At 36.1% G+C, this 11,612-nt stretch overlaps 1 protein-coding gene across 2 annotated transcripts; it reads right to left on the bottom strand.

Moving 5' to 3' along the window:
- Positions 1 to 1,857: 1,857 nt before the first annotated feature.
- On the bottom strand, positions 1,858 to 4,488 carry LOC131022809 (protein DETOXIFICATION 14-like). Of its 2 annotated transcripts, XM_057952332.1 has the most exons (7): positions 3,903 to 4,488; positions 3,284 to 3,828; positions 3,116 to 3,202; positions 2,982 to 3,038; positions 2,663 to 2,901; positions 2,094 to 2,299; positions 1,858 to 1,996 (listed from the first exon to the last, which is right to left on the bottom strand). In XM_057952332.1, the coding sequence occupies exons 1-7, from the start codon at positions 4,134 to 4,136 to the stop codon at positions 1,940 to 1,942; spliced, it is 1,425 nt and encodes a 474-aa protein (XP_057808315.1). In that variant the 5' UTR covers positions 4,137 to 4,488; the 3' UTR covers positions 1,858 to 1,939. The 2 variants fall into 2 exon arrangements, with proteins under 2 accessions (XP_057808315.1, XP_057808316.1); XM_057952333.1 differs by lacking the exon at positions 2,982 to 3,038 and having other exon boundaries at positions 3,903 to 4,411.
- Positions 4,489 to 11,612: the final 7,124 nt, after the last annotated feature.

Below are 11,612 nucleotides of genomic sequence, written 5' to 3'. Positions count from 1 at the left end.
ATATATATATCTTTCACAATGACAATCTGTGTGTGCATGTGTGTGTGTGTGAGAGAGAGAGAGAGGAGTGTCGTTGACAGAAGAGAGAGAGCACATATGAGGGTATGCATAATTGATGTCTCCTTTCGTTTGTGCTCTCTATTCTTCTGTCATCACCCTCTTATTCCTCGTTCTCATCGATCCCAACTTCATGTACATACTAATTACTGTTTATTAATTAATTCCTCAAATTCTTTTTCAAGAAAATAATGTCAATTCTTCTTGATTTTGGAGTTTTTGTTATGCTTAATTTGGCATTGCAGGTAAGTTTCCATTCTTGTGCAAATGGGTTTTCATATGGTCTTTGCAATATTATTTCAGTAGTACAAATTCAATAACTGCTACCAAATACAGACACTGTTCCTTGTATATTCTTCTCTCTCTCTTTCACATGTAGAGCATGTATTTTCATGGAGTTTTTTTACGTTAACGCAAATTAAATCCCACTCTTTAATACTTTTATGTGTTTACTCTATTTTTTAAAAATTGTTATACAACTTAATTAAAGAAAGAAAAACACACTCACACACTAGTTATCTAGGTGACTCAAACCCCGGTTTTGAGTAAAAACCGGTTTCTTTTAAGTGGTTTCTATTAGAGTTTTTCTTGTAGTGCCCCAATCTATTTGTTGGATAGGAAGCTCCTTATACCAAGAGATTTGCGCTTTGTTGTTTATGTATTCACTCTCCGTTACTGAAACCCTAAGGAGGCATGCAAAATAGGACATTTCAGCTATTTGAGCTCCGGGAGTTATTGATTGAGTAGGTTTTTTGGGGGTTTTGTAGCTATCGACTTAATAATTTCATGAATCGAAGCTGAACTTCTTGCTGATATAATAATATTGCTATTGAAATTGCTCTTTCACAGTGTTGGCAATGGCTGTGTCTTTGGCTTGAATCGGATTCTAAGAACATCATTTCCATGTTTAGCTCTTGGTTTGACCTCTCCTTGAAGATTTAGAGGTTGTTGGTTGCGGATGTGATGTTGTTAACATACCTCATGTATAAAGTTATAATCATGATCAGTTATGAAATGAAATACATATAAATAAGTTAAAGTTCAATATATATATAATATTCTTTTCTTATAAAGTTGAGGTGCATGTTATATCAAGGGATATTCAGCCAGTGGTAAAATGCATAGAATTGTTTAGTTCAAGCGATAAGGTGTAACTAAAACTCTAAAAGATGGAACCAAAATTATTTAATTAGTTTAGCATTTTAGACTTTTAGTCCTCATTTGGGCATATTCAAGTCGGCCCAATTAGTATCTTAATGCAACTGGAAAAGAATCAAATTTGGAAGGCAAAAAAAAAAAATTCTTGAAGTAGTATCTCAGAAATGAGACATCTAGCTATCTAATTTGTCAATTATGAATATTATATCATCTTCAAGTTAACAAGTTTGTAAGGTACAAAATGAGAGATCCCAATGAACAAGGCATGTGACAGCAAATTGGGCTGCTCCTAGCTCGTTTGATATTCGAGCTCACACCTTGCAGCACTTGGTACAATCAAGTAATTGATTTGCCATGCTGCTTCTTTCAAAGTGAATAACACTAGTTAAAATTCTTTCAATAGAAAAGTAAAGAGCTTGATGATTTTGGAGTGAGATAACCAAACACGGGCAATGAAAATGCCTCTTCTTTTTGAAATTCACATTAATTCAAGTCATATAAATGTTGGAGATGTGTGGCCTTTGCCATTTGCTAAGCCTACTAATTCTCTTATCATACTCCGATTAATTAGGACATGAAATCTTTAATGGGTTCTTGACAAAAAATTCATGTTACACCAATAATTAGGCCATACTCAAATAGTTTTGGATCGGAAATTAATCAATTATTGGCACAAAAGAACAAGTCATGTTACACCAAAACCGAATTCCCAGAGAAAACAAAATCAGGTGACGTGAGTGATGACATTTTCATGGAATATTCTGTTTCTTGCTTGAATTGCCTGAGAGTGAGATGTAAAGGTAAAGGTGGATAAGCAGAATTTTTTTTGCATCTTAAAAAGAATTGAAGAAGCATGATGATTATGTAAATGAATGTACCTGCTTGTTCCAATCAATGCGGAATGTGATGATCCCGAGCAAGATAGATTGTGTAGTAGCACCTCCTATCAATCCGCACCACAGCCCCTTTCCATTCAAATGCACCACAAACCCAAGTAGCAATGCTACTGGAATCCCCACCACATAATACGCCCCAAGGTTCACGTACGCCCCTATGTGCTGCCATCCGCTGCCTCTAGCCACTCCTATATATATAATTACCAATTAATAAATAAATATACTACTCCCTCCGTCCCTAAAATAACTTCCTCTTTTTCCATTTTGGGACGTCCCCCAAATAACTTCCTCTTTCTTTTTTTCCATTTTTGAAAACCTACCACACCACTAATAATACTTTATTTATTCTTACTTTTCACTTTTCACCACTCCCAATACTAATTATAACACTTTTCACAACTTCCAATAATAATTATATCACTTTTTCTCCTTTATCAATACACTTTACAACTTTTTATTAAAACCCGTGCCGTCCCCAAAGAGGAAGCCATTTCAGGGACGGAGGGAGTATTTTTTACAATATCATTAAATGTGGATAGAGATCACCTGACCTGAGAGGACTGCTTGTGGGCCCTCCATCACGATAGAGATGCAAAGCAAAGGAATCATGTCTGCCACATACCACACCACGCTCTTCTCGTTACTGAATGCATATCCCAATACATTACGACACCAAAATATGACACTGCCTGATATAACAAACTCCACAACTGACAGAAGCAACACAGCACACACAACTAGCTGAGCCGCCCGTGGCTTCCCAGCTCCTAGCTCATTAGAGATACGCGTGCTACACAACCAGTTAAGTTTCTCTATTAACACACCACACAAATATTTACAATCGTCTGATAATGCAAACACAAACTACACCTTGCAGCAGCACCAAACGAATATGGCACAAGAAAGTGTATGGTTTCAATTGTCAGGCTGCTCACGGAAACAAACAAGTTGTTGCGACATCAAAAAATTAAATTCCAAGTTATATCCAACTCAAAGAAGCTGACCATATGGATAGCACCGACGTCTCTTGCTGTGGATTCGGTAACAGCCCAGCAAGCAATATGACTATCTCAAACGTCCACCACTCCAAACTACACACAAATTAACATAAACCTAACAAAAGTATACACATTGAATGACCGGGAAATACAAGAGTAATTAATTTTAAGTACCAGACCATGACAGCAGAGGGGATGGCAAACCGAAAGAACTCCCCCATAGTCCAGAACACATCCTTAGAGAAGGAAGCGCGAGTTTTAGCACATTTTGGAGAGTAGTTGACATAAAGTCCGAGGAAGATGACATTCAACCAATAGGAGACGCCTATAGAAAGTGCTGCTCCGGCACTTCCGAGATCAGTCTTGAATATGAAAGCCCAAGAAATAGGGAGGTGGATGAGGAGAGTGGCTAAGGTGCTAAAAAGCATAGGAAGTATCAAGCTCTGAGTCTGCAGAAAGCGAACCAAAGACTGAAGAATGGCGTAGGGGAAGAGCGAAGGGATGAGCCAAATGGAGTAGTTGCCAGCTTCAGCGGAGATGGCGGGATCTTGGCCAGTTAAAAGCAAAATATTTTCTGTGTAGATCCATACAAGGGATACTGGTATACAAGCCAAAAATAGCCCAACGGTGGCACCGTAAGTGTAAGTGGAGAGTTTCCGATATTGGCCTGCTCCGTAGGCCTGCCCGCATAGAGTCTCGAGTGCACAAGCCATTCCAGACTGGTAAATGGAGATCGATTAAGAGTTAGTTAATGATGCAATGCAAGGATAGAAAAGAGAGTTGAGAGGATTACGAGGAGGCTGAATCCTGTGACGTTGGAAAGAGAAGTGGCGATGGCGGCGCTGGAAAGAGCGAGTTCGCCGAGATGGCCGAGCATCATCATGGAGGCCGCCCGCAACAGGTACTGCGACACCGACACAACCACCATGGGCATGGCTATGTAGCTTAGCCTTCTCACCTCTTCCACCAAAACCTCCCATTTTGTACCAACGATTTTTTCGTCAAGAAGGGGCTCTCCCTCTTCCATATCAGCCTTACAATCTCAAGTCATGGTCTTCACAAAATAAAGGCAGATTTTTGAAGTAGCTGTGAATGCTCGTGGTTCGAGGTGATGAGCAACGGAACATTGACCAGACTGTTTACGCCTTGATGCACGAGACGAGGATCAAAACCGTATGAGAAGATTCTTTGTATTTCAACAAGTGCGGTCTAGCTCCTCAATCTTTGTGTTTTATCCCCACCCCCGATGGAAAGGAAACACAGATATTTTCATTGTTTAGAGGCTTTTAATGCTTAAATTTTCCTTCAGCAAAATTACGAATACATCGCTGGATACAAATAATTCCAAACCATGTCGGCAAGGCGGTACTAACGACAAAAATTGCCGGGAAGAGGTCAGCAAGAAAAACTGATAAATGTGATAAGAACTAACAAGTGTGGGCATTCGAAATAAAATACTCCCTCCGCCCATAAAAGAACTTCTTAGGAGGGAGTGACACGAGTTTTAAGAAAAATATTGTTAAGTGTATTGAGAATAGAGAAAAAATTGTGGAGTGTATTAAAAGTGGTAAAAAAGTATTATAATTAATATAGAGAGTTATGAAAAAATGAAAAATAAGTAATTATAAGTGGTGGGGTATAGTCCAAAAATAGGTAGAATTTTTTTTTTTGGACGTCATAAAAATAAAAGATATGAAGTTTTTTCGTACGGAAAAAAAGAAAGAAAGGAATAAATATATAAACTATGTATCCAGTTACTACTACTCCATCCGTCCCAAATGAAATGTCCAATTTTTTTCGGCACGAAAATTAAGAAATGTGTATAAAATAGATAAAGTGGGTTGGTGAAAATTATTTAAATATTAAGTATAGAGAGAGAGTGTGTATTGCCAAAAAAGGAAACAGGACATTTCATTTGGGACAGCCCAAAAAGAAAAATAAGATATTTTGTTTGAGACGGAGGGAGTATTTTCGAATCGAGCTGTTCAAAGCATACCAGCAAGAGATTTTGCGAGTTTTCTTTTTTCTTTTTTTTCCTTTCTTCCAAATGAGTAGCCTCTTCTATTCTATTTTTAAGATATCCCAATTTGTACTTGTATTCCGAAACTAATCAAAAGATAATCATCATCATTTATTTATTTTTCCTTACTTCCTAATGAATATTTAAAATGTAACAGCCCGGCTCCAAATTTGACGGTTGTCCTCACAGACTAACACGAGTCTTTTCTAGCGTGTTTTATTCTCACTCGCACGCTCCCCGAGAAACTTTACAGGAGATCACCCATCATAGAAGCTTCAAGCCAAACACGCTTAACCTTAGAGTACGTGTAATTAGTGGTATTTTAATTGATAATCTATTATTTAAAATGTAACAGCTCGGCTCCAGACTTGACGGTTGTCCCCACATACCAACATGAGTATTTTCTAGCGTGTTTTGTCCTCACTCGGAGTTGTACATGTAATTAATGTTATTTTAATTGATAATCTATTATTTAAAATGTAACAGCTCGGCTCCAGACTTGACGGCTGTCCCCACAGACCAACACGAATCTTTTCTAGCGTGTTTTGTCCTCACTCACACGCTCTCGGAGAAACTTCTCATGGGGTCAGTCATCCTGAAATTGCTCCAAGCCAAGCACGCTTAATCTTGAAGTTTCTTCCATGTGGGCACCAGAAAATAAAATGCATCTTGTTGATATGAGTAGCACATATCAAATCATTTAACCTCTCCTTGAATATGTAGTTTCATACCTGCATATTCTCAGATTCTCTCTCGTTCGGGTGTGTTCCGGTTCATTCCTGCGCCCCTCCGTTTGGAAGTATTAATCGAAGCCGCTCCTTGTTCGTGCCTCTTTTGCACCGCCGATCACTCTGCACTTCGTCCACAGGCGTCACATAAAAAAATCTATTAATTCATTACTTTTATTAGATAATTTATTAAATGGATATATTTATTTATAAACCTTATCAATAGCTATAGATATAAAGTATTCTTTATAGATTTGAGTGACAAATAAATGTATATTAAAATAGATTAATATTTTATAAATATAATAATAAATATATAAGAGGGGTAAAATAGACAATTCACAAGTTGTGCCTTAGACTACCTTAGGCTCTTTTTCTATTAATGTATACGTGTAATTAATATATTAATTATTTTACTTGATAATCTATTATTTTAAAAAAAATATTAATTCATTATTTTTATTAGATAATTTATTGAATTGATACATTTATTTATAAGCCTTATCAATAGCTATAGATATAAAGTATTCTTTATAGATTTGAGTGGCAAATAAATTTATATTAAAATAGATTTGTATTTTATAAATATAATAATAAATATATAACAGAGGTAAAATAGGCAATGCACAAATTATGACGTAGATTGCCTTAAGCTCTTTTTCTATTAGTATGGATTTCAATTTGTGGTTATATAATTATAACGATTCTAAAAAAATTTATATTTCTTACTTTTTAAATATTTTTTCTCTTAATGATGAGGTACTGCATAAATAAGTGTGCTTGCTAAAAAAAAGTGGAATAATGGTAAAATACAAAATTTGGTAGAAGATTGTGATTGAGAGGTCACTACCCTGTTTTTTTGTGACAAATCTAAACCAATAGTTGGTTTTTAGCTCGTGTGCTCATCATGAATGTGGGAGCTAGCTGTGTCTGTTTTGAAGATAAAATCTAATTTGGTAACATATATATAAAAAGGTTTACATTCATAAGAAAAGATAGTTTATTGTTACTTTCATTGTGGCTTTACGTATTAGATGTTGTCTAGTGGCAAATCACATTAATGAAAAGGAAATAGGTCCATATTCAAATCACGAGTATGAATATCGGGCCACAAATAATACTAAATTATTTATGGAGCATTTTCTTTAAAGAATTAATTTTGATTGACAAATATAATAAGGTTAATCATTTGTTTATTTTGATGGATTGAAATTTTGGAATATTCCAAAATTCATGATTATTTATATCATTTAAGCTAGTTTTTTTTTTTTATCTCCTTAAAAGAGTGAAATTAAAGAATCCTACTATTTATGATAAAAAATAATTAATAATGTATTTTATCAATCACACAAAATAAACACCCTTAAAAATAAGAATCAATGTCAATTATGTATGTAAAATAATAATAAGAACGCATGTATAGTCCAATCATAGCGGAAGCACATGAATTTGTTTGTTTGTTTATTATTATATATATATTTTTAAAGGAGCTAAAGCATATGACTAAACTGTCATAATAAATATGCATTAAGGTGTGTTTACTTTGATGAAAAATAAGAGAACAGGTATATTTTCACCAATTTTTCATCATTTTCACATGTTTAGTATGATGGAAAATTTTCTTTGGACACGATGAAATATTTTTTGGGGCAATTCATTTTCACTCATTTTCTTTGGATAATATTATCCCAGGGTAAGGGTGTGAAAATATTTTCCAATATTTTATCATCTTTTCATCTCTAGTAAACATATGATAAATAATAATAATAATAATAATAATAATAATAATAATAATAATAATAATAATAATAATAATAATAATAATAATAATAATAATAATAATAATATTTTCTCATATTTTCTTATCCATAATTTAACAATGAAAATTTTGCAACCAAAGTAACAGTTTCCTTATAATATATCGGTAATTTTGAAAATTTGTCAAACACATGTTCATGTGTACTAATGTTGGGTGGAAATCTCATAATCAACGCCCTCGCAAATAGTTCTAATCGATTTATATACATATATATGCATTACAATCATTAGTAATTTTGAAAATTTGACAAACAATACATGTTCACATGTAATAATGTTAAGTGAAATCCCCGTAAGCAACGCCGTTGCAAATAATTCTAATCGATTTAAGGGTTGTAAACTGAAAGCAATACTTTATGCTTGTATATATTGATTTCTTAGTTCATTGTGATTGTTCTATCTAAAATATTGTTATTGCATAATCCTATTATAATTCAATTTATCTCATATTATAGATTATATGGTGTGTTGTAGATCACAAAAAATCATATAATTGAAAAAAATTGAGATATAAATTGAGTTCACAATCGAAGCAACTATGGACGAATTGTTGGTTTGGATTGTAGCATAAATGGATAAATAGTTTGTCTTAACTATTTATTTATACTAATACCTTCGTGTATTGAACAAGATCACAATGAGATTAATTCTTATATTCTGACTAATTAAGAATCAATTGATCTCGGCGACTTAAATAGTCTTATCCTTAATTGATCGTCAGAGGAATTAATTAATTAATGGATAGTAGATATATTAAACACGGGGATTAATTAAGTTTAATACTAGCCCCAACTCACCTAAAGAATAAAGAGGTAATTCAGTATTAATTTTCTAGTAGAATAAATTAATACTCGTGTCTCGATTTTATTCTGGGCTGAATAAGAAAATTGAGCATTTGGAGGCCAAACTTTATTCGAGCTAGTAGATCCCCGCTTGGCCCAATAAAGGCTTCACTTCTTAGTTGGGCGTCCGCCCCTCTCACTCTCTATAAGCCTTTGAACTTTGGTTAGTTTAATTAAGTTTATGGGCTTATTATTTAGGTATGATTAATACCTAGTATAAATAATAAGACAGCCCTAAACCTAATTACTTCTGCATTTATGTGAAATCAGAAAAAAGAGAATTATGTGAGAACAGAAAGTGAGAGAGGAGATCGGCGCCTACAGAAATGAGAGGACTTGAAGCTCGTTGCCATCCAACATCAAGCCTTGCCGTGAGAAATAAGTCGGAAGATTCTCTATGGAGTCGCTCATCGCCGGATTTGCAAGTAAGATTCGTTCTCTTATAATAGATACGTTGATTTTTGTATTTATTCGTTTGTTATCCGAAATTGTTGAATGTACAGTAAGCATGAGAGATAGAGGAAGAGAGAAGAGCAATAGAATTTGAGAGACTGAGATTTTTCATTTGATTTCAAAGTTGAAAAATACAATCTGCTACGTATGCTTTATACAATGATAGAAAAATAAGAAGGTTCTAGCTACTCCAAAACTAACTAATAACCGTTTGCTGACTCAGCTTAACAGAGAGTTTAAACAAACTAATCTGCTAACTAACTGAGCTTAAAGAATAAACTTAACATACACCAAAAAAGGTTTTCTTCAACCAGGATCTCGAGGGTGAAGCCGAAGTTTGTCTCTTAAGAAGCAGAAACGTGTATCAGCGAGAGGCTTAGTTAGAATATCAGCCACCTGATCGAGAGCCGGTACATGACCAACATCAAGAAACTTGGCTTGCACTTTCTCACGAACGAAGTGCACATCAATTTGCACGTGCTTGGTGCGAGCTTGGAACACAGGATTTGAAGCTAAAGCAACAACGCTGGTATTGTCACACCACAATTTGTGAGGTGCCGCAACAGATTAACCAAGTTCAGTACATAGAGCATGAAGCCATGTTAATTCAGACGCAGCATTAGCAAGGGAACGGTACTCGGATTCTGTACTGCTCCGAGAAACAATATGCTGTTTCTTTGAACTCCACGTAATAAGGTTGTCCCCATAGAATACACAATGGCCACCAGTTGATCTTCGAGTGTCTAAGCAACTAGCATAATCTGCATCAGAAAATCCCACAAGTTGATGAGAAGAAGAAGAAGTAAAATGCAGAGCTAACTCCTGAGTTCCTTTGAGATAACTTAAGAGGCGTTTGCAAGCGACCCAGTGAGAAGCAGTAGGGTTGTGAAGATACTGGCTTAACTTGTTGACACAATAAGCAATGTCTGGCCGTGTGTGGGTGAGGTATTGCAAAGCGCCAATAGTACTTCGATATAAAGTCGGGTCCGAGAAAGCTACCCCCCATCTTTGGTGAGTCTGGTGTCAGGGGTCATTGGAGTAGGACATGGATGACAATCACTCATGTTTGTCTTCAGAAGCAACTCTTTGATATATTTGGTTTGAGATACCGCAAGAGCAGAAGAAGACCTGGTGACTTCGAACCCAAGAAAATAATGCACTTCACCCAAGCTTGTGAGAGCAAATTTGTCATGCAATATAGTGAATAGCTTAAGGACTTCATCCTTACTAGCACCAGTGATGAGAATATCATCGACGTAGACCAAGACAATAGTGATAACTCCAGACACTGTTCGGTGAAAGAGTGAGAAGTCAGAGGTGGAGCGATGAAATCCCAGCTGAGTTAAGCAACTGCGCAACTTATCATACCAAGCATGAGGTGTCTGCCTTAGGCCATACAAAGATTTCTTGAGATGACACACATAATCTGGACGTTCCGGATCAACAAAACCCTTTGGCTGAGACATATATATGTTATCTTCCAAATCGCCATTCAAGAAGGCATTGTTAATGTCGATCTGCTGAATAGACCAATTCTGAGAAGCAGCAAGAGATAAGATCAGGCGAATGGTGGATGCCTTGATAACTGGACTAAAGACTTCATTAAAGTCGACACATGCCAACTGTTCAAAGCCACGGGCAACAAGGTGAGCCTTCAGTTTATCCAGATCACCATTTGATAAGGTCTTGACCCGAAAAACCCACTTATTTGTGATAACTTTATAATGAGGAGAAGGAGGGATAAGGAGCCAAGTTCCCTTGATATTAAGAGCATCCAGTTCTTTGCTCATGGCCTCAAACCACCCGGGATCAGCCAGAGCTTCATCATCAGAAGCAGGAAGATGAGGCAAACCCGTGCCATGCATAACCAATAGAGCTTTATTTGAGGAATCAACCACAGCAAATAAAGCCTCATGCTGAGAATCTTGACGAGCAAGATAACTTTTAGGCTTAAAGATCTTGTTCTTGGCCCTGGTAACCATGGAATGGGTGTTTATGATGGTAGTATTTTGGGCTGTGGTAAGTAAAGGAGGTGATGGTGGTAGAGATGGGGAAGGTGGGAGAGGAGAAGGAGATGAAGCAGAGGAAGATGAGCTCGATGATGAAGATGAGGTGGAATCTGAGGAAGAGTGTAATGGAAGATGGTCAGGAAATGGAAGAATAGGAATAGGTTGGTGGGAGACTGGTGATGAGGGTGCTGGAGTGACAGGAAAAAGAGAATGATAAGGAAATTCTTTCTCATTGAAATGGACTGTATCAGCAAAATAGAGCCTATTTGATGGACTTAAACATTTATACCCCTTGTGACAATCACTATATCCCAAGAATATGCATTTAGTGGATCTAAATTGGAGCTTATGCTGATTATAAGGCTTGAGATAAGGAAAGCAAGCACATCCAAATGCTCTAAGTATGGTGTAGTCAGGGAGGGTATGATATAGAGCTTGAAAGGGAGAGATCATGTTGAGACTGGGAGTGGGTAATCTATTGATCAAGAAGACAGCAGATTGGAATGCATCCCACCAAAATGAAAAAGGAAGTGTAGACTGAGCAAGTAAGGTAAGGCCAGTATCAACTATATGTTGATGCTTCCTTTCTACTTTTCCATTTTGGGAGTGTATATATGGACATGGGTGTTGGAA

Source organism: Salvia miltiorrhiza, chromosome 4 (genome assembly GCF_028751815.1).
Source record: "Salvia miltiorrhiza cultivar Shanhuang (shh) chromosome 4, IMPLAD_Smil_shh, whole genome shotgun sequence".
Lineage (NCBI taxonomy): Eukaryota > Viridiplantae > Streptophyta > Magnoliopsida > Lamiales > Lamiaceae > Salvia > Salvia miltiorrhiza.
Note: the sequence above shows the minus strand (reverse complement) of the source record. Positions and strands in the feature narration are given on the sequence as shown.

Bases quoted from the DNA above. Each gene is read 5' to 3' on its own strand.
- LOC131022809 (XM_057952332.1), bottom strand. From the start codon at position 4,136: ATGGAAGAGGGAGAGCCCCTTCTTGACGAAAAAATCGTTGGTACAAAA. The intron at 3,829-3,902 runs GTAATCCTCTCA...TCCATTTACCAG, and splicing joins TCACAGGATTCAGCCTCCTC to TCTGGAATGGCTTGTGCACT. The intron at 2,902-2,981 runs GTGTAGTTTGTG...CTGGTTGTGTAG, and splicing joins TCGTTTGGTGCTGCTGCAAG to CACGCGTATCTCTAATGAGC.